This window comes from Giraffa tippelskirchi, chromosome Y (assembly GCF_054371585.1).
Source record: "Giraffa tippelskirchi isolate mGirTip1 chromosome Y, T2T-mGirTip1v1.2.pri, whole genome shotgun sequence".
In the NCBI taxonomy this organism is placed as follows: Eukaryota; Metazoa; Chordata; class Mammalia; order Artiodactyla; family Giraffidae; genus Giraffa; species Giraffa tippelskirchi.
Genome location: NC_137290.1, coordinates 11,860,513 through 11,883,113, shown reverse-complemented (window position 1 = coordinate 11,883,113; position 22,601 = coordinate 11,860,513). Strand labels below are relative to the sequence as shown.

Here is a 22,601-nt window from a genome sequence, read left to right as displayed (position 1 = left end):
GACTTTATCTTCTTGGACTCCAAAATCACTGCAGATGGTGACTGCAACCATGAAATTAAAATACACGTGCTCTTTGGAAGAACAGCTATGACCAACCTAGACAGCATATTAAAAGGAGACATTATTTGGGGAGGAAGGTCTACTCAGAACTACGGTTTCTCCGGTAGTCATGAACAGATGTGAGCACTAGACCAGAGAAAGCTGAGAATCCAAGAATTGATGCTTTTAAACTGCGGTGTTGAAGAAGACTCTTGAGAGTTCCTTGGACTGCAAGGAGCTCAAACCAGTCAATCCTGAAGGAAATCAGTCCTGAATTTTCATTCGAAGAACTGATGTTGAAGCTTATTCTCCAATACTTTGGCCACCTGAGTTAACAACTGCCTCATTGGAAAAGACCGTGATGTTGGGAAAGACTGAAGGCAGGAGACAAAGAGGAGGATAGAGGATGAGATGGTTGTATGGCATCACTGACTGGATGGCCATAAGTTTGCCAGAACTGGGGGAGTTGCTGATGGACAGGGAAGCCTGGCATGCTGCAGTCCACAGGGTATCAAGGAGCCTAACACGACTGGGAATGAACTGAACTGAAAGTATGTGTTGCTAGAAGAAGAAGAAGAAGAAGAAGAAAAGCAGCTATGGGAAAGGTTACTTCTTTAAGATTTCTGTTTCCACCCAAATACACTGAACTCCCGGGTTCCTGAACTTTCTCCATTTCTTGCTTTGATAGGCCAACACTTTACCACTGAACTACGAAGGAAGCCCACAAAAACGATGTAACTATTGTATTTTACCTTGTACCAATTTTAAAATGGCAAACCACTCCAATATTATTTCCAGGAGAATTCCATGGACAGAGCAGCCTGTGGGACTACAAGCTCTGGAGTCACAAAGAGGAGGAAACGACTGAGCTATTAACACTAGTGCATGCAGCCACCAGAGGGAGCTATCTTCCCCTTTCCTGCAGCATACGTAATGACGTGTCTAATGCGGCTGACGTCAGCCGTGATTCACCAGTTGGCGAGACAAAGAGGAAGAGCAAGCTTTCCGCGATAAGCCTAGTGGCCACCATTTTGTCTCTGCGTTGGAGGTAAAAAGGTGTATCAGTGAAAGGGGCAGCAGGGAGAGCAGGTAAGGCTGAGGCTGCAGCAACTATCTGTTAGTTAGTCGGCGGGGAAGGAAGAGTAAAAAGAATGCTTTGGCTGGGTTTGGCTTCTGCTACACGTGGAGTAGCCGGCGGAGCCACGTGGCGAACTGGCATTGGTAACAGATGGCTTTTGTCTGCTGCTCTCCTCTGGCAGCACTTTCGGGCAGCGATTTTTAGCCAGCTTTTTTCGGAAGGGTTTTGGGGAGTTCTTGGGATTCAGGAGAAGAAGGGGACGACAGAGAATGAGGTGGTTGGATGGCATCACCGACTCAGTGGAAATGGCTTCGGGTGGACTCCGGGAGTTGGTGATGGACAGGGAGGCGTGGCGTGCTGCGGTTGATGGGGTAGGAAAGAGTCGGACACGACTGAGCGACCGGACTGAACTGCTGTGCTGCTGCTGCTGCTGCTGCTGCTGCTGCTGCGTCGCTTCAGTCGTGTCTGACTCTGTGCGACCCCATAGACGGCAGCCCACCAGGCTCCGCCGTCCGTGGGATTCTCTAGGCAAGAACACTGGAGTGGGTTGCCATTTCCTTCTCCAATGCATGAAAGTGAAAAGTGAAAGTGAAGTCGCTCAGTCGTGTCCGACTCTTCGCGACCCCACTGGACTGCAGCCCAGCAGGCTCTTCTGTCCATGGGATTTTCCAGGCAAGAGTACTGGAGTGGGGTGCCATTGCCTTCTCCCGAACTGAACTGGGATACCCTAAACTGAGTTTAAGGGGCCGTGTAAGTGCTGGTGCAAGGGCATAACAGCCAAGTGCAGGGTGGATGTTACCCTTTCTTCCCTTGGGTTCCAAAATCGCACCTCAGGGCTCCAGAGGCCCCGATTTCTGCCTTTAGAGGCTCAGGTCCACATGTCTAGTCAAAAATCTTACTCCCTAGTATCTTACAGCACCAGGCTCAGAATTGCTAGGCATATATTCCTATGAAGACCTTAAATCAAAATTAGTACCTTCACAGCTTCCAGGAGGAACCCAAGCCTGGGCCCGGTGTGTTTACCCTTCAGTTCCCTCAAAGAGACTTTTCTCGAACATCTTTGCTGACACACCATTTCACTCACTCGTTTTCTCCTCCTAGCAACCTTGCAGAGATTAAAAAAAAGTACAAGACCAGTGAATACTACTGACCCTAACTAACCCCTGCTGAGAGACCCCGTCCACACAGCTCACCTTCATTGTAATCTCTTATCACAGAGATCACTCTGGACCCAGTATTTCCAGTTAAAATACAATCTTTCTTTAGCATGTCAGTTTAAAGACCTTTCATTTCTACATCTCCTTTAAGAAATGTTCCTAAGGCCAAGATTTCTGCTTAGTGGCCCAGCTCCACAAACTCCACTTTAGCATTTCCATAAGGAAACACCTCTGAATCCAATATTGTTGTTCACTAATATGCTTTACTCCTAAGCCATTATCTGCTGTTGGAGAATACCCAGGTTTTTCACTGTGGCACAGTTCTTTTCAAATAATCCCAGGTATCATCCCTCAGAACCCCCTAAGAGATAAGACACCAGGCAGAAATTCTTTGGATATATACTCCTTCAGACATCCTTCCCCAGTTCTTCCCCAATTCCCCCCATTTCTGTGGCAGCATCTGATAACACCCTTGCAGATTTTGGTCCTAATCATCCCTGGTAGAGGCTCATCTTCCCAGTCTTGCTGGTGCTCTATCTGTGCATTCGAAAAGTAGCTAATTTTCTAGCTTTTTAAAAAATCCTGTTACTCCACATCTTGCCTTATACTACACCCTGAGGGCCTTGGGAGGCCCCCAGCATCCTCATTCAGAAGCTGCAAGTCTTCACTTGTGGTCTCATTGGCCCATAGAGCATTATCATATCCCCTACTCCAACAGCCTTACATCAGCCTGCATCCCCTGCTCAGCATCTATTCAGCCTGCCTGAAACCCAGGCAGACGTTGTGATCTAGCCGGGGTGTGGTCCTGAGTCTTCAGTCTGTTACTTCCTGAAACTCTTTTCTCTTCCTAGGGAATGTCAGCTGTCTGAGCTCGGCTTTCTGTTTCCTTCCTCTCAGTGGCTTTAGTACCTAGCATGTTTTCATTCTTCTTTTCTTAAAATGAGATTATTAGTACTAAACCCCTTCTCTCCCTTAGAGTTACCATTAACAAAAAGAAAAGTCTGCCTACATCTGGCTCATCTCTGACCCTTTTTCTAAAGATGCCCAGCTTGCCACTGTCGAAACAATGCATGTCTGGACCTGATTCAAAACCAAGTCCTGATTTCTCCTCTGCTTGTTCTGTGATGTCCACAGAGCCATCAGGATCAGCCAGTGTCTCTAACATAAATCTTGGAGGTGGGATGGTGTTGTAGTTGGTGGTCGAGTAGCAGTATCTCTGTTATTTAAGCCCTTATTTTATCTTGCTGAAACTTTTTTTCCCTCCATTCCTAGGAAATGCCAAAGAAGTGCAGTGAAACAGACATAGATGAGGGTCTTTACTCTCGACAGTTGTAAGTGTGCCTAAACCTGGGTATATGAAGCAGCAGAGGGACATAGAAGACAAAGGAGGGTGGGCCAAGCCCTGACCCAGAGTCTTCTTCAAACCTGGCAGATATGTCCTCGGCCACGAGGCTATGAAGCATCTCCAAGCATCCAGTGTGCTGGTATCAGGCCTTCGGGGCCTAGGGGTGGAGATTGCCAAGAATATCATCCTCGGTGGTGTCAAAGCTGTCACCCTGCATGATCAGGGCACTGCTCAGTGGGCTGACCTCTCGTCCCAGGTACCCCTTCCTGACTCCCTTTCCTTGCACAGGCACCTAACTGCTTGATCTCTGCATTCACTTCACTTTGTTCCTTTCTGTACCTTCTTCTAGTTCTCGCGTTCCTTTCTGTACCTTCTTTTAGTTCTACCTGCGAGAGGAGGACATTGGTAAGAACTGGGCTGAAGCCTCACAGTCCCGCCTTGCTGAACTCAACCGCTATGTGCTAGTCAGCACCTACTCTGGGGCCCTTGTTGAAGACTTCCTTAGTGATTTCCAGGTATCTGCAGCATCAACCTGCCTTACTTTTCTCAGATCCATTTTCTAGTTTGTTCACTATTTTTTTTTTCAATGGATTGGGCCTGTGGGTGCTGATACACTGCCTGGGGTTTCCCAGAGAACTTGGGTACTGGGTACCCATCTACCCTTGTTGTAGTGGTAGAAACGTACCCTTGTGATTAGGGAGGAACATTTGGACAATGATTCTTTCCACATCATTGCTGAACAGGGTTAGCTTTGTCCTATTTTGTTTAGTCTGAAAATGGAAACTAATGAAAGCGTAGGATTGGAGGTGAAATGCCAACTTTTACAGAGTATGTAAAAGGGCACGCATGGTTGTAGGAAGGTAGGAGTGGGTGTTTGCTTTTCAAAAAAGTGAATTAGTTGGTCTTCACATTCTGTCCCACTACTACCTCTTTACTTTTCTTGTCATAGTCTGGGAATTCATATTCATCTTGAGATTTCGCCCTCACTGAGTGTGATACGTGTATTTTATATTTGTAGAACAGGTCAGAACTAGTAAGCCTGAGCCCTGAACATCTGGCAGTTCCTGACCTGCCTTTCTCCTTTATTTTCTTACTCCCCTTCCTCAGTGCCAGTCCTTTTTGCAGTGAGCTTCTTTCTTGTTACAGGTGGTGGTCCTTACCAACTCTCCTTTGGAGGACCAGCTGCAGGTGGGTGAGTTCTGTCACAGACACGGAATCAAGCTGGTGGTAGCAGACACTCGAGGTCTTTTTGGGTGAGTGCCTGCTTCTCCCTTTATCCTAACTCCTTCCTAGCCCAGGCCCAAACCCCCTGGCTCTCAGTGCCCTAATGATTCTCTTAAGGAAACCAGGTGTGCAAGTCTGCATGTCCACCTCTGCCCATACAGCGTAAGCACTGTCTGATTACCAGCATGATGCCTCAATACCCAGGTTCCTGGTCTCAGTCTTGTTTTCTCCTTTTACAGGCAATTGTTCTGTGACTTTGGAGAGGAAATGATCCTCACAGATTCCAATGGGGAACAGCCTCTCAGTGCTATGGTTTCTATGGTTACCAAGGTATGGAGTCTGGCCCCAGGATGGTATGTTTGTAGCCGTGGTCCTTGTGTATGCTCCTGGTACCCTGATCTACATATGAGGTTTTCTTTACTTCTCTTCCAACCAGGGCAACCCTGGTGTTGTCACTTGCCTGGATGAAGCCCGACATGGATTTGAGAGCGGTGACTTTGTCTCCTTTACAGAAATTCAGGGCATGAATGAACTCAACGGCATCTGTCCACTAGAGATCAAAGTGCTGGGTATGCTAAGCCTGGGGTCAAGAAGTGATTACCTAGAGCAAAAGGAGAATTGTCCCTGTGGTCATACAGACGTGTGCTGAATTATATATACCACACGCCAAGGGGAGATAAGTCTCTAATCTCTCACCTGGGATTTATAATACAGGTATCCAAGTAGCCTTAGTTGAGAACTGTGAACTGAACCTAGAAGCAGAATAGATTAATACCACTAGCGTTTGATTCCATCTGGCTCATTGATTGCACCTCTCTTTTTTTTTTTCTTTAACTTTCAGACTGTATAAAAGTAAGTTCTGCATTGACTTTTCCAAGTAATACTTCATCACTGCACACACACAACAAAATATTTGCAATTTCATACATGTCATAAAGTTCTTCAAGCATGAAAAAGCTCGAAGAGCATTTTTATTTTATAATGCTCAAATTAAAATTATTTGATTCTGTTTGACAGTTACATGTTCTCTAGGTTTACATGTGCATCCAGTGTCGTTTTGCTTCCGCCCAAGCGCTTTATCTTATGTTGTATTTTAGTGGTGACTCTTCTTGCTTTTTGATGTTTGAAATTGTCTTTCTTTCAGAATGCTTGATTTTGAAAAACAATTTTTTGCAGAGTGTAGCATTCTAAAAATGTGGTTCTGTTCTTTCTTGCCTGTTTTCCCTGCAAAGTCTCCTGTTCTTTTCGTTGTTCCTTTGTCTTTAATGTGCTTATATTTTCTGTCACTGATCTTCAGCAATGTATTGATTATGATACACCTGAATGTAATTTTGCACTTATGATAGACCTTTGTGTAATTTTCTCCATGTTTCCTTTGTGATTTATCAAATTTATATTAACTCTGAGTTCATAGCTTTATCAGATTTGGAAAATTTCTGTGTCCTCCCCACCCCTGTTTCCTTGGTCAAAATACTACTTTCTCAGCTCACTCCCCACTCCATCATCTTGTTGCAGATCTCCAATTGCACGTATTTTAAGCCACATTACTTTTTTGGTTTTTCTACCCCCTCTTTGTTGTATTGTGGATAATTTCTCCTACCGTGTTAAATCTACTACTTTTTTCTTGTGTGTTAATTTGGCAAACATACCAAGTATATAAAGTCAGTGCACACACGCATGCATGCATGCACGCTAAGTCACTGAAGTTGTGTCCAAGTCTTTGCCTCGCTACAGACCATAGTCTGCCAGGTTCCTTTGTCCATGGGATTCTGCAGGCAAGAACACTGGAGTGGGATAGCCTTTCCTTCTCCAGGGGATCTTCCCAACCCAGGGATCCAACCTGGAACTCTTTTAACATCTTCTGCATTAGCAGGCAGGTTCTTTACAACAACAACCCCTGTCAAGTCATAAAAACATTTCATACGTCAGTGGAGTTCTCAGTAATCATAAATTAAGTAAAGAGTGATTTGGAAGATAGAAAAAAACACAAGCTGCTTCAAGTGAAAAAAAATACATGGAATTTAATGAATCCCAACAAAGGCATGAGCAGAAAAATGTTTTTTAAAGATATAATGCTTCACAGTTTACAGACTTGATGAAAACTAAAGCCAGAGATCCATAATCTGGAAATTTTTGATGGAAGCAACATAATTGTGGATTTTAGAGTTGTCAAGCTACATTTTCTTGTTTTCATAAGTTTTGAGCTTATCTCGTTGATGTTGGATCCTGTAAGAGCTCGCTGCTTTTTCTTCAGAGTGACAATTTAGACATCGAGTAGCTATGGTATTGAAGAAGTCAGGATTGTGGAGTTTTTTGTTTGTTAGTTTTTAATGAAAGTATTTTTAATTGAAGTGCAGTTGACTTAGCATCTTTTGTGTTGGTTTCTGTTTTATAGGAAAGTGATTTAGTTGTATATATATTCTTTTATGTATTCTTTTCCATTATAGTGCTTCCCTGGTGGCTCAGAGGTTAAAGCGTCTGCCTCCAATGTAGGAGACCCGGGTTCGACCCCTGGGTCAGGGAAGATCCCCTGGAGAAGGAAATGGCAAACCACTCCAGTATTCTTGCCTGGAGAATCCCACAGACGGAGAAGCCTGGTGGGCTACAGTCCACGGGGTCGCAAAGAGTCGGACATGACTGAGCGACTTCCCTTTCTTTTCTTTCTTTCTTTCTTTCCATTATAGTTTATCACAGGGTATTGAATATGGTTTATCTCTCCTGGGTGTAATAGTTTGCATCTGCTAATCCCATTTCCAATCCAAGGTAGAGGTAGGTGGCGAAGAGTGAGAGTGGGAGGTTTTGCCATTCTGGTTTTGATAGTCCTGTTGATCTTGGGATGGTGTGAATTGACAGATAAGCCTTCATGCTTTTTATCCTCTAGGTCCCTACACCTTTAGTATCTGTGATACTTCAAATTTCTCTGATTATATCCGTGGAGGCATTGTCAGTCAGGTCAAAATACCTAAGAAGATAAGCTTTGTGAGTATGTATGGGAGGGTATACTGTAGGGTTCCAGGTATGTTTTCTTTTGTTTCATTTTGCTTTTCTAGTTCTGATGTGCTATTCTCTGTTCTCCACCAGAAATCCTTGCTCAACTCACTGGCAGAGCCAGACTTTGTGATAACAGATATTGCCGAGTATTCTCGCTCTGCTCAACTGCACATTGGTTTCCAGGCCTTGCACCAGTTCTGTGCTCAGCATGGCCGGCCCCCTCAGCCCCACAGTGAGGTAGGTGGGTGATCAAGCCAGCCTGGGTCCTTGCACCAAAGCTCCGCCATTACTTCTTCCATCTCTTTACTTTTTCTCCCTCTCCCCACAGTGGCATGACTGAGCCTTTGTTTCTTGTGTCCTACCAGGAGGATGCAACAGAACTGGTGGTCCTAGCAGAGGCTGTGAGTGCTCAAGCCCCGCCAGCAGTGCAGCAAGACAGTTTGCGTGAAGACCTCATCAGGAAGCTGGCTTACGTGGCTGCTGGGGATCTAGCACCCATGAACGCCTTCATTGGGGGCCTGGCTGCTCAGGAGGTTATGAAGGTAGGTGTGGTGGGAGTGGGCCAGGTTTCTTCCTGACTCTGCTACTTGCTGTCAGGCTATGATTAGCCAGGGATCACTTCCCCTTTCTTACCTCCTCTTCAGGCCTGCTCTGGAAAGTTCATGCCTATTATGCAGTGGCTGTACTTTGATGCCCTTGAGTGTCTCCCTGAGGACCAAGAGGCTCTCACAGAGGACAAATGCCTTCCAGTACGTGATGGGGGCCCACAGAGAAGGTATTACTTTTGTCCTCTCTAATGGACCTTTTCTCTAATCCTCTCCTCCCTTCACATGACGCAGTGCCAGAACCGTTACGATGGGCAAGCGGCTGTATTTGGCTCCAGCCTGCAAGAGAAGCTGGGAAAGCAGAGATACTTCTTGGTGAGAATGCCTGTTGGGCAAAAGCTACTTTTATTTATTCTAGCTCTGGCCACCTCTTCTGGAGTCTCCCCTTGCCTTAGAAGGGAGGGTGTTTGATTGTACTATCATCTCTTCTGTTTACTGTTGTTGTGTTTTTGTTTTGTTTTGTTTTGTTTTCATACCATGTCCTTGATTCCTGGTCTTCTGCCTTTTTCCTGATGAGCATGCATTTTTATGCTCCTGGGCCTTAAATATGCAGTCTTAGATTCTGTTAACCAACCTCTCTTACAGTCTCCAGAAAGAATAAGGACTGAGGGGTGGCTTTGTTACCCAAGGCCCCCTAACCATTACCTCTCTCTCTTCTTGACTGCCTTTCAGGTGGGTGCAGGGGGCATTGGCTGTGAGCTGCTCAAGAACTTTGCCATGATTGGCCTCGGCTGTGGGGATGGTGGGTCAATCACAGTTACAGACATGGACGTCGTTGAGAAGTCAAATCTGAACCGACAGTTTCTGTTCCGTCCTTGGGATGTCACGGTGAGTGAGATGGACAGGGTTAAGTTGTTGAGTTTTTCTCCTTTTTCTTGTTATCCATCATACTGACTTAGGTCTTTTGTGTTTCCCCCTTTCCTTCAGCTCTTCCCTTAATTTTTCTCTACAGTTCAGTTTTTCAGCAGGTATTCACTGAGTACTTATATCTTGCATTTGCCATTTTACATCTCTCCCTACTCTTTTTTTCCTTTGATTTTTAGTTACTGCTTATGTGAGATTACAGAAGCTAGGTTATAGAGGAAAGTCTTTTGTTAAAGTCAGGGTTATTTTTTGCCTGCTCGGTGTCTGCCTTTCATTTTATCATGCAGGTGCTAGGCTCTACTTTGATAGTTGAGATATATAAGAAAGTAGAGAAGTTTCTGCTCTTCTCTGATGTGATGACATAACATTGAGAGAGTCTCAAAGTTCGGTGGAGGTAGACAGCGCTCTTTCCTCAAGTCCACAGCTGTGTTAAGACTTACGGGGATATTATTTTCTTCTTATTCTCATCTCACCAGTGGGATGGGGAACCTTCCTCTCTGCTTTTGAAAGCTGTCTGAAAAGGACACAGTGTTTTCCAAATGACTAGATCAATGTATGATGGTACAGAATTGTGCATTAAAGGAGATCCTTTCAAAATGCATTGAAAACCAGTGGATGTTGCTATGGATTCCACATTTCACCTTGCAACTACATTTGTAAACACTTGTCTACTTTTATGTATTTTTTTAAATATCACCTGAAAACTGTTACTGGAACTTTTTTTGGCAAGGCTGAATACCCCTTATGTTCTTTTAAGCAACATATACAATGCATTGACTGCAGTACTTGTGAAAATTCATCTGTCTTCTAAAACAGCTTAAGACAAATTTGCAAAACTGTTAATACAGTTGATTCCTGTCTAATATTAAAGTTTCATGTTGCAATGTTTTTCTTAACATTTGTGTTATGTAATGGAATTATCTGATTTTTAAACAGACTTATATAATTTAAACATTTCTCTGTTTAAATGTCTAATGTAGGGAATCTTGATGGCTTTGCATCACATTAAAAAAACCTTTCTAAGAGCTCTGCTTTTGCCAAGTGCTAGAGTGGATAAATAACAATAGCACAATGTATAGTTCAAACATGGGGTGAAAAATAATGTTTTGGGCTAAGGATGAAAAGCAAGATAAAGAACAAGTACCATGAGAGGATAGTTTGCAGTGTGGTAAAGAAAGTTCTCATTGGAAAGGTGGCATTTCCACAGAGAATTAAAGATAATACAGGTGAAGTGGAAGAAATCTCAGGAAAGAGTATACCACATAAAGATAGCAGCATGAGGAAAATCTCAAGGTTGAAATATTCTTTCTGTGGTTGAGAGACAGAGACAGTGGGAGATCATGGGAATAAAGAAACTTGTAAAAGTAATAGGGGCCACCTCATCTTATCCTTAGTTGAAAGTGGGAACCGATAGAAGGTTTTGAACAGACCACGAACTTGCGCTGACACGGGGTTTCAGAGGATTGTGCTTTTGGTAAACCAGAGGATCTTGGTTTTCTCGCAGTGAATGCACACCATGTGCATTCTGGGTGCTGGCAACTAAAAATAACAATGCATATTGGGTAGATAGAAGAAACAGGGGCTCGACCGATTGTCTCCTATCGTATTACTATTTTCTTTTTCAGCCCTGTTCCCAATTTGTTTCAGCCTCAGGTCTGTGGCACTTGTCATATGCCACAGGGCCCCCTGAACTAACAGTGTTGGTCTTGAGCATCATTACTTAATCAGTTTTCAGAAGAGGTCTGCACAGGTGTGTTGGGTGATTTTATACATGACAATTCTGTTTCCCCTGCCCCTAACCAGAAATTGAAGTCTGATACAGCCGCTGCAGCTGTGAGCCAGATAAATCCACACATCCGGATTATAAGCCATCAGAACTGTGTGGGCCCTGAGACAGAGCATGTATATGATGATGATTTCTTCCAAAACCTGGATGGTGTGGCCAATGCCCTGGACAATGTGGATGCCCGTAAGTGCGCTGGATGGGTGAGAACAAGGCCAGAGCCGTGTTTGTGTTTTCGGGAGGGAGTGTCATCTTCTCCTGTACTGATGTTTACCTCCCCTTCATCTGTTGACTCTTTCCCACAGGCATATACATGGACCGCCGCTGTGTTTACTACCATAAGCCACTTCTGGAGTCAGGTACACTGGGAACCAAGGGTAATGTACAAGTGGTTATCCCCTTCCTGACAGAGTCATACAGCTCCAGCCAGGACCCTCCTGAGAAGCCCATCCCCATCTGCACCCTGAAGAACTTCCCGAATGCCATCGAGCACACTTTGCAGGTGATCAGCTGTGGGGGTAGAAAGAGGTGGAACAAGACAGGCCTCTAGACAGTGCCAAGCTCTTTTTATTCCAATGATGCAAGCCTCAGTGTATATAAAATGTGCCCTCCCTTCAAATCTCCTCCCTTCACTTTAAACCTAGTACCCTAAACTTTTTGGAATGCTTTTTCTTAACATGGGAATTTTATTTTGGTAACATACAGGAAAGTATTATGTATACTATATAAAACATTTTACATAAGAAGTGTATATCTAAAAAGTGAAGATGTCTTTCTTTATATACAGAATACAGTTTTCTTGCTAAAGAAAATCAACTTCTTAATATCAGCTCTGCTGGTTATTTAAACCTGTCTCTACTGCGTACATATTTACGACTGATGTTCTGATTTTTTGTCCAAAATACATTTAGCAACTTGTTTGTCAGACTAATTCTGTTTATGTAACGTGCATATATAAATGTATGAACATATTTGTCATCAAGATTGACAATGTAAAAGCCTCCCTTTAACTGGAACTCAGAAGCTAGCCCTAATTCCTGTCTCCTTTTCGGTCCCAAAATAACCATCATTTTACCCAAATAATTCCTAATGCAGTTTTTGAGGATGTGTCGGAAGTATGAGATTAGTCAGAAAATGAGAAGAAACAGTTGAATCTGTCACTTTTCCTTTCAGGATGAGTTTATACTTATGGACTCAGTACACAGTGTGTCTCTCTGCCTGTCCATGCCTCCCATGTCTGTGTGTGTATGTATATATTTATAGTCAGAGACAGACGGAGGGAGAGGTAGAAAGATGTGTTGGTGTGTATGTGTCTGTTTCTCTCAATATGTAAAACCTATGCAAGGTTATGTTTCCGTTACTCTGTTTCTTTCTACTAACATATAGAGAGGCCAATAAAAGAGCTTTGTGAAATGGAAATTTTACATTGAGAGTTACTCACAGGACTTTTGCAAAGCATTTACATTGGTATGTCCTTGTGACATTCAAAATAAGTTTTAAATACACACCTGTGTGCTTATTCTTTGATATTCACTCCTTGAGGTATAGACAGTAGTGATACAGACTTGTGAAAGGAGGATACAAAAGTCAAGATGTACATGAAGGTCACAAAAGTGTGGCAGAGCTGGCATTTGAATCTGGATCTCCACCAACAGGATGCCTCATATCACTGTGCCTGGGACTGTATTTATTGATCTCTTTAATTCTCAGGGGCAAAGTGCTGTTATTATTTCTCCCAAGTCCCCAGAAGATCATTGTGGAGAGATAATGCATGTTTCCTTGTTGGGGTGAACTTTTTTTTATAATTTAGGCATGACATACCTAGGGTAACGTGTTCAACCTCAGAATAAGTTTACCACAAACTTCGGCTTGTGTAGTAATCTCTGCCCAGATTAACATCATTGATTTTTAAATAGAATGGGGGTTGGGGCTTCAAAAGTTTGAGGTGTCCCATTGGGATGGCTTCATGCCTGTTTTCCCATAGCAGCCATGCTCTTCCTGTTTGCTTTATTTCCCTGATGGTCTCTCTTATGCCTGCAGAAACTTTTTGTTATCTCATTCGTTTCCTGTACCTCACGTAATGTTTTCTGCCCTGTCTGCAGTGGGCTCGGGATGAGTTTGAACGTCTCTTCAAGAAGCCAGCAGAAAATGTCAACCAATACCTTACGTGAGCACTTTGGTCCAAATGCCTCCTCACCCTGTCTCTGGCCCATCAAAGCACTCTGTAACTTCTTAACAGTTAGGAGCTACTGTACTTTTTTTTTTTTTTTTTAGGGGGCTTGGGGGACACACCAAGAATCACACAGTAGTACGTGGACACTTAGTTCCCCAGTCAGGGATTGAATCCATACCCTCTGTGGTGGAAGCACAGTTAGAGGACCACCAGGGAATTCCCTGGTCTACTTTCTGAATAAATTAATGGTTGCTTGGGCCTTATACCTTTGGAAGTCAGGACTGACTTTCCACAGACATAAGCTTACTCCTGGGATCACTGTGTAATTCTGCATTGGTTTCCCCTCTGATTCTTGATAGAGACCCCAAGTTTGTGGAACGAACGCTGCGCCTGACAGGCACCCAACCTCTGGAGGTGCTGAAGGATGTGCAGCGCAGCTTAGTGCTGCAACGGCCACAATCATGGGCTGACTGTGTGACCTGGGCGTACTACCACTGGCATACCCAGTACTCCAACAGCATCAGACAGCTGCTGCACAACTTTCCTCCTAACCAGGTAGTAACACAGTTGCAGGGACCATTTGTCAACAGGTTTACCGGAAACAGTCTGCCCCAGCGTTTTATAATTTTTTTAAATTTATTTTTAAATGGATGATAGTTGCTTTACACTATTGTGTTGGCTTCCGCTATGCTTTTGACATGATTCATTCCAGTTAATCCCGCTGTGGCAAGCTCAGCAAGGCTTTGAGAGCTCTTAGAATGATTAAGCAAGTGATTTTTGAGGTCAAAGACTCCCACCCTTCTTCTCTAATCCACAGTCACTCTTTCCTCTAGCCGTCAGATACTTGGTTATCAGTTTCCCTTAGACATAGGATGTGTCATTGCAGAAATACCAGTCAAGACTGTCAAAAGTGTAGAAGAAAAAAGTCAGGGTAAATGGCATAGAATCTAGCTGTGTTCTCTTGGAACAAGTTATGCAGTTCCTCTCTTCACCTCGGTATCCTCATCATGGAATTAGGCATAGTGATTCCTAATTTCATGAGAGTTTTATGAAGGTTAATTGCTATTTAATAGTAAATTGTTAGTACACTGCCCAGTGGGCTTCCCTGGTGGCTCAGTGGTAAAGAATCTGCCTGCAGTGCAGGAGACCTGGCTTCAATCCCTGCGTCGGGAAGATTCCCTGGAGAAGGGAATGGCTACTCATGCCAGTATTCTTGTCTGGAAACTCCCATGGACAGAGGAGCCTGGCATGCTGCAGTCCATGGGGTCACAAAGAGTTGGACATGACGTAGTGTCTGAACAGTAAGAACAAAGTGGCTGGCTGTCCATAAAAGGTTCATAAATATCTCTCTATCTGGCAGAAAGTGAGTGTCAAAGGATAGTGAGTTGGGCCTTCCAGGACTGAAAATGAGGAGTCACGGTTATGAGAGAGGCTTCTTGTGGCAGGTTCTGCTCCCCCAAATCTTTCTGTTTTCTAGCTCAAAGGTTCAGGAGCCCCTTTCTGGTCGGGGCCTAAACGCTGCCCACACCCGCTTATCTTTGATGTCAACAATGTAAGTCTACTCTCCTGGGTCTTCTGTGGTTGGGTGCAAAGTCGCTGAAGGAGGCTGAGCCTCTGTAGGGGAGTACTGATGTTCTTACCCCTCCTTACCTTGCTTTCTCTTAGCCCCTGCACCTGGACTACGTGATAGCTGCTGCCAACCTGTTTGCCCAGACCTATGGGATGGTGGGCTCTCAGGACCGGACTGCTATCACCATACTCATTCAGTCTGTGCAGTTGCCTGAGTTCACCCCAAAGTCTGGCATCAGGATCCAGGTTTCTGACCAGGCGCTGCAAACCGGTTCCTCCACTGGTGAGAGCACATTTGTTGGGCTGGAGCCACCACACCACTTCAGCCCATGTCCATGCAAGCCTCCTGTGCACTGATGTTTTGCCCCTGGCTCTTCTCTGTCATCTCCAGTCTGAGATTTATCCAGTGCCCTTTTTCCTTGCTTCTTCTGTTTCCAGTAGGGTTTTTTTTTTTTTTTTTATAAATTTATTTATTTTAGTTGGGGGCTAATTACTTTACAATATTGTAATAGTTTTTGCCATACATTGACATGAATCAGCCATGGGTTTACATGTGTTCCCCTTCCCGGACCCCCCACCCACCTCCCTCCCCATCCCATCCTTCTGGATCATCCCATTGCCCCGGCCCTGAGCCCTTGTCACATGCATCGAACATGGAATGGTGCTCTGTTTCACATATGACAATACACATGTCTCAATGCCATTCTCCCAGAACGTCCCACCCTCACCTTCTCCCTCAGAGTCCATAAAATTGTTCCATGCGTCTGTGTCTCTTATTCTGTCTCGCATATAGGGTTATCGTTACCATCTTTCAAATTCCATATATATATATGCATTAGTATACTGTATTGTTGTTTTTCTTTCTGGCTTACTTCACTCTGTATAATGGGCTCCAGTTTCATCCATCTCAGTAGAACCGATTCAAATGTATTTTTTTTTTTAATGGCTGAGTAATATTCCATTGTGTATATGTACCACAGCTTCCTTATCCATTCGTCTGCTGATGGACATCTAGGTTGCTTCCATGTCCTGGCTATTGTAAACAGTGCTGCGATGAACATTGGGGTACACGCGTCTCTTTCAATTCTGGTCTCCTCGGTGTATATGCCCAGCAGTGGGATTGCTGGGTCATATTAATAAAATTCTAGCAAACAGAATCCAACATCATATTAAAAAGATCATACATCATGACCAAGTGGGCTTTATCCCAGGAATGCAAGGTTTTTTTAACATCCGCAAATCAATCAATGTAATACACCACATTAACAAATTGAAAGAAAAAAACCATATGGTTATCTCAATAGATGCAGAAAAAGCCTTTGACAAAATTCAGCATCCATTTATGATTAAAACCCTCCAGAAAGCAGGAATAGAAGGAACATATCTCAACATAATAAAAGCTATATATGACAAACCCACAGCAAACATTATCCTCAATGGTGAAAAATTGAAAGCATTTCCCCTAAAGTCAGGAACAAGGCAAGGATGCCCACTTTCACCACTACTATTCAACATAGTTTTGGAAGTTTTGGCCACAGCAATCAGAGCTGAAAAAGAAATAAAAGGAATACAGATAGGAAAAGAAGAAGTAAAACTCTCACTGTTTGCAGATGACATGATCCTCTACATAGAAAACCCTAAAGACTCTACTAGAAAATTACTAGAGTTGATCAATGAATATAGTAAAGTTGCAGGATATAAAATTAACACACAGAAATCCCTTGCATTCCTATACTCCAATAATGAGAAAACAGAAAGAGAAATTAAGGAAACAATACCATTCACCATTGCATCAAAAAGAATAAAATACTTAGGAATATATCTACCTAAAGAAACAAAAGACATATATAGAAAACTATAAAACACTGATGAAAGAAATCAAAGAGGACACAAGCAGATGGAGAAATATACCGTGTTCATGGATTGGAAGAATTAATATAGTGAAAATGAGTATTCTACCCAAAGCAATCTACAGATTCAATGCAATCCCTATTAAGCTACCAATGGTATTTTTCACAGAACTAGAACAAATCATCTCACAATTTGTATGGAAATATAAGAAACCTCGAATAGCCAAAGCAATCTTGAGGAAGAAGAATGGAACTGGAGGAATCCAGTAGGGTTTGATTGAGACAAATTCTCTCTTGCACTACTTCTTTCTTCTCCTTCTCTCAGGTGGACCATGTCTTTTTTTGTGTTTTTTCTTTGTTTTGTTCTATTTTCCTCCACTAGTTTTTGTGTTCTTCTGAGGTAGAAATGGATGTGATTTCTACCACTAGTCTCTCTCTGCCTGATTTCTTCCCTGGTTCGTCTTGACAGATCTCCTCATCTACATCCCTGCTTCTCTTTGATATGTATCTGTAACCTGTTATTAATCGCTGGGTATCTTTCCTCACCTCTCTCTCAAGATATTCCTCATCTCCCCATCTGTAACTGTCCCCCAACTTAAAATTCCATGTCTCCCCTACCCGTCTCGTGATCTATAAGCCCCTGTCTACATTTTATCTTCTTTGTATGTATCCCTCAATTTCTTCCCTTGTATATCTCTCCCCTCCTCATATATCTCTTGCAGTTTCGGTCGAAATAGCTACTCTCACCGACTCCTCTTTAAATTTCTCTTTATGCATCTCCCTACCTGTCTCCCCTTCAGATACTTTCTACTGTCTTCTTTCCTATACATTTTTTTTTTTCAATCTGCACTGTTATTCTCCTCCTTCCTTCTCAGATGTGTCCTGTTTATCCCATTTCATACTACTCTCTTCTTTCCTATTGGTGCATTTCCCGGCAATATCCCTTTCTGTATCTTTTATCCCCTGGTCTCCTGTTTGCCTTTGTGGTTTCTTTCTTATCTCCACTTGGCTCTGTCTTTCTTCTTTAAAATGTCTTATATTTATGTCCTCATTGACATCCTGTGTTTTTCTTTTTTATTGTGGTAAAAAACACAAGAGATTTACCGTCTTAATCATTTTTAAATAGACTCTTAAGTAGTATTAAATACAGTTATATGGTGCAGCAGATTTCTAGAACTTAACTTGCAAATCTTCAACTCTATACCCATTAAACAGTAACACCCCAGACCTCTTCCCCTCTGCCTCTGGCAAACAATACTGTATATTCCATCTCTATGATTTTGATTTTTAGGTACCTTATGCAATATTTGCCTTTCAATCTCTGGCTAAGCATGTAGTTCTGAGTGCATTTATGCTGGTAAACTGCCAGGATTGCAAATGTTCCTTTTTTTAGGAGGCTTAATGTTTCACTGACTGGATAGACCACATCTTTGCATCCACTCATTCATCAGTGAGCAAGTTGGGCTGCTTCCCTCGTTATTACAAATAGTATCGCTGTCTAAACCTTTCTTAGCGTCAGTCTTTTTCCCTCAGTGTCTCTAGATATACTCAATTTTCATGACCCACACACCTGTCTACTTCTTTTTTCTTTGGGGTGTTTCTGCCTTACCTTTCCCGCTTTGTTTTACTCTTTTCCAAGGTGTCTTCCCTTTTTAAATCCTTTATCTGTGTGAACTTTCTCTGCCTTACTTTGGACTCCTGCTTTCACCTCAGACCGTGGCATGGAATCGAATATGTATCTGAGGATTGACATGTACTATCTGCTCTCTGCAGATGATAACAGCTTACAGGAGCTCAAGGCCATGCTGCCAAACCCAGAGAGACTTTCTGGGTTCAAGATGTACCCCATCAACTTTGAGAAGGTGATTAGGAGGAGGTGACTCTCAGCAGGAGAACAGGACGGGCTGAGCCATCTTTAGCTTTTGTGAGGTTTACATGCCTACCATATGGCCCAGTTATTTTGTGGTCTGGACATCTTTGGCTGGACTGGCAGGTGATGGAGGAGAATAGATGTCAGTCCATACTAGCTGAAAACCTTTTGTTCCTAATCTGCTTCCTCTATTCTTCCTCTGTCTCCACTCAACAATAGGATGATGACACGAACTTTCACATGGATTTCATTGTGGCTGCATCCAATCTCCGGGCAGAGAACTACAACATTCCCCCCGCAGACCGGCAAAAGGTAACTAAAAATTTGGATCTAACCTGGAACCCTTTCCAAATTTGAATCTGCCACATAACGACCTTTTCAGTGGCCCCTCAGCCTCTCATAACAACCACCTCTGCTCATCACATTCTGTGTCCTAGAGTAAGCTGATTGCAGGGAAGATCATCCCAGCCATTGCTACAACCACAGCAGCTATAGTTGGCCTTGTATGTCTGGAGTTGTACAAAGTGGTACAGGGACACCAACAGCTTAAGTCCTATAAGAACAGCTTCATCAACTTGGCCCTGCCCTTTTTCTGCTTCTCTGGGCCCCTTGCCCCACCCCGTCACCAGGTAAACTCTTGTTTTTATGGAAACTTTTGGTATTACGCATCAGTGAGTGATACTATATGTGTATATGAGTAGGTGGTATATGTATCTTACCCTTGGAGAAGTGGCTCTAGTTTTCATCATTCTGGAGGGTTGCTTTAATTTTGTGCATCCTGTGTTCATTGTTTGAACCTGTGCACTGTGGAAGTGAAACTGGCATATTTGTGATTGAAAGAGGAGAGTAAAACCTGGGCTTCTCCTCCGATTTACCCTACTGTGCTTTATCCCACAGTTTTATAACCAAGAGTGGACACTATGGGATCGCTTTGAGGTGCAGGGGCCGCAGCCTAATGGTAAAGAGATGACCCTCAAGCAGTTCCTTGACCACTTTAAGGTAAGGCCCCCTTCTTCACTTACTACATGTAGGGTAGTGCTTGCCCTGGTTCCTGGTTTTGTCCATCCTAGTGACATGGTTGTCCCTCCTTTTTAACTATCTTCAGACAGAGCACAAATTGGAGATCACCATGCTGTCCCACGGTGTATCCACGCTCTACGCCCTTTACATGCCATCCAGCAAGCTGAAAGAACGGATGGATCAATCGTGAGTTGGGCTCCCTGGGCAGGGAGAAAGAGGTCCTGTCTGGGCTAGGAAGTAGCAGCTCTCTATGCAACTCATATTTACTGTTTTCCTTAGTTATTTGCCCCTATATGTCCTTTTCTCTTTTTCTACTTACCTGACCCTGTTATTCCTCATACTAGGGTGACAGAAATTGTGAGCCAAGTATCAAAGCGAAAGCTGGGACACCACGTGCAAACATTGGCGCTTGAGCTGTGGTGCAATAATGAGGATGGCAAAGATGTGGAGGTTCCTTATGTACGATACACCATTTGCTAATTCCTTTATGCTCCTCTTCCAAGTTTTCATTCAACTCAGTGTTTCCATTTTCCCTATATTTCTGGCAAAAGCTGAGCCTCAAGTCCTTTGGAGAACTTGTTGTTGTGGCTTCCTGTGTTTAGTGTTGGAATTCTTAATAAAGAGGTGTTAATCCAAGTGTGCCGTATCCTTCCTTTTGCAAAGGCCTGAACCTAGTTGCCTTTGGAAGGAGCAAGTTCACATATTAATCCAAAAGGCTCCGCACTGCGCCAGCATGGAATTTGTCTTAAATCCAGGGTTATCAGATAAGATTAAATCCAGTTGTTTTGCCAGAGCTTGCTTTGCTCCATTTTCCTCCTGTCCTCTGCTTACAGACAAATAGAGACACTTGTAGGTTGGATGTAGAGCATATCTAGCCTTACCGCATGCATTATATCTGATTCAAGTTCTACTCTCTTGCAATAACAGTTTGCAAGGTGGTAGAATTTGGGTCTGGATTATGGGTCTGAATCTTGCCAGTGTGAATATTCTTTGTTTCATCTCTTGAGTGATCAGATAAAGAGTTGTTTGCAAGAAGAAAAAGATTTAATTAATACCTATAAGTGTTGCAAGTAGTACTGCACATGATACTATTTTTTTTTTTTGAGAATATACTTTAGCTTCTCTGTGTCCTAGAGCTTGGTCCTCTTCTAGCTTACTTGCACTCAGATGGTTTATAACCGTGCCTTTTTGCTGTGCGGGATCCTCATCTTAAGCTCTGCTCAACTGAGGTTTCATGGCCTTAAGATGTACACTTATGAAGAAATTACTGACCAGAGAAGAAAAGTCCTTGTCTGCTGTACCCTGATGCCCTCATCCCTGGGTCTCCCTGTTTCCTTCTTCGATATCAGCAGGCTGGGAAAACTTAAAAGGGTTTTATCATAGATGAACAGTGAGAGTACACACAACCACTGCAGAGCACAGAGCACAGCAGGCACACTGACCAGACAGCTGAAGGAACGAGTGTGTTCAGCTGCCACTGTATTTCTTCCTTACCCTCTGGTACCAGCTTGGGTGCTTAAAGGTAACTACTCAAACCCTCGGTATGTCACCCAGATATGTAAGACCCTTGTTCTTACACAGCAGTTAGAAACAGCCCTCATTCCTAACTCAAACCTGGATATTGGAACTAGCTAAGCAAGTCCATGAACCAGGCAGGCCTGTCAACATCCAGGCTACTGTCTGGGCCAGCTGCAGGCCAGACACTGTGTATGTCCTTGACTCTTCATCACCACAGTATTAATCTTCCAGGTGACCTCAGTTCTTCCATAGGTTCTTTTTGTTCCCAGAAAAGCCATGGACACAATGAGCAGATTTTCTTTACCTCTGGTATCTTACTGAATGGTGGTGCTAGTTGTCGAGTTTAAATGGAGAAGTTTCTCCAGGATTGGCACTTGGGCATCCTCATTGCTCTACAGCACTGAAGACACTAACATTTATCCATGGTTTCCATCATCCTAGTGTTCGAAGGCTGCCTAGAAACTGTATTCTTCTACCTCTTTTCTCCACTCTCATAGGTCCAGATCCTCAAGCATGGCATTACGGGACTGTCTGGGCAAACAGTGCTCAGCACTACAACCCTTAAACCTCATGGGGCTGTTTAGCACTTGAAATGAGGCTACTGCTACTGATTAACTTAATGCTTCATTTTTTTGTAACTTGAAATATATACATGTAGAAAGGGGCTATTGCAATGAACAGCAAAATGTCCCTGCTCCTTGGCCTTCATCTCCCATCAACTTCTGAATCACTCAGGAGACAAACAAATTGCCAAGGACAAGACCCCAGACAAAGCAAAGAATTCACGTGAGGACTTTAAGGCCGAGGAATGGAGCATCTTCAGAAGGACCGCTATTGCCTAGTCCCTGGAACTGGATGACAGCAGGCTCTGAACTGACCCCCAGGGAGCTGACATGCCAACGCGTCTCTCACAATCCCAAGGACTCTGCAGGCAACCAGCCCACCACCCTTGCTTTCTCCTTGGTCCCTCCCTCACAGGCACACCCTGCAGAGGGGCACACACGTACACCCTACTCCTGCACCTTCCTCGCCTTTCTGCACTGCCAGGGAGGCTGGAAGTGCCTGGTGGCATGCCACACACACAGCCCGTCTCTCCTAGGATGACTATGTTTTCGCACAGACATCCTCCCTCAGCACGTCTCGCATTCCGTCTCGCATTGTGCCAGGGTGTGCCACCCTCAGGGAGGCAGGGTGCTGGCTGATGGGCTGATCCTTGGCAGCCCTGCCCAGTACCTTCCCCAGTCTCCTCCTCACGTGTGTGGAACAAATCTCCAGTGAACCTGGCTCTCTGTGCCTCTTCCTCCTTTGGGTCTCAGCCCTTGTCCGCGGGACCTTAGCCTCCTCACCATCCTGGGTCTGTCGTAGGCATGGCCAGCATTTCCGCAGGCCGGCTCACATCCCCAGAAACGGAGGGGTCCACAGGCATGGGTTTCAAAGCCCCAAGCCACATGATTTGCTCTGGGTGACTCCTCAGACCCTCCACCCCTCTTCCCGGTCCAAACACACAAAACAACT

General features: G+C 43.9%; 1 protein-coding gene and 1 non-coding gene across 14 annotated transcripts; both read left to right on the top strand.

The window, feature by feature from the left end:
- The first annotated feature begins 982 nt into the window (after positions 1-982).
- Positions 983-20,204, top strand: LOC145537512 (ubiquitin-like modifier-activating enzyme 1). Of its 13 annotated transcripts, none has more exons than XM_081568190.1 (25): positions 983-1,128; positions 3,547-3,605; positions 3,707-3,875; positions 4,000-4,134; positions 4,766-4,872; positions 5,083-5,173; positions 5,280-5,412; positions 7,725-7,822; positions 7,925-8,071; positions 8,200-8,376; positions 8,479-8,583; positions 8,674-8,754; positions 9,112-9,267; positions 11,107-11,272; positions 11,392-11,588; positions 13,189-13,253; positions 13,619-13,814; positions 14,737-14,811; positions 14,925-15,111; positions 18,452-18,540; positions 18,768-18,860; positions 18,986-19,177; positions 19,446-19,547; positions 19,654-19,754; positions 19,913-20,204. In XM_081568190.1, the coding sequence occupies exons 2-25, from the start codon at positions 3,550-3,552 to the stop codon at positions 20,046-20,048; spliced, it is 3,054 nt and encodes a 1,017-aa protein (XP_081424316.1). In that variant the 5' UTR covers positions 983-1,128; positions 3,547-3,549; the 3' UTR covers positions 20,049-20,204. The 13 variants fall into 13 exon arrangements, with proteins under 13 accessions (XP_081424316.1, XP_081424323.1, XP_081424315.1 ...); XM_081568189.1 differs by having other exon boundaries at positions 998-1,128; positions 13,619-13,817; XM_081568191.1 differs by having other exon boundaries at positions 1,011-1,087.
- TRNAW-CCA (transfer RNA tryptophan (anticodon CCA)) lies at positions 7,295-7,367 on the top strand. The gene has a single exon. It is a non-coding gene; the product is annotated as a tRNA-Trp (tRNA).
- Positions 20,205-22,601: the final 2,397 nt, after the last annotated feature.

Excerpts from the sequence above, each read along its gene's own strand:
- LOC145537512 (XM_081568188.1), top strand. The coding sequence starts at position 3,315 with ATGCCCAGCTTGCCACTGTCGAAACAATGCATGTCTGGACCTGATTCA. Across the intron at positions 11,273-11,391 it reads CCTGGACAATGTGGATGCCC|GCATATACATGGACCGCCGC; the intron begins GTAAGTGCGCTG and ends TCTTTCCCACAG. Across the intron at positions 19,548-19,653 it reads AGTTCCTTGACCACTTTAAG|ACAGAGCACAAATTGGAGAT; the intron begins GTAAGGCCCCCT and ends AACTATCTTCAG.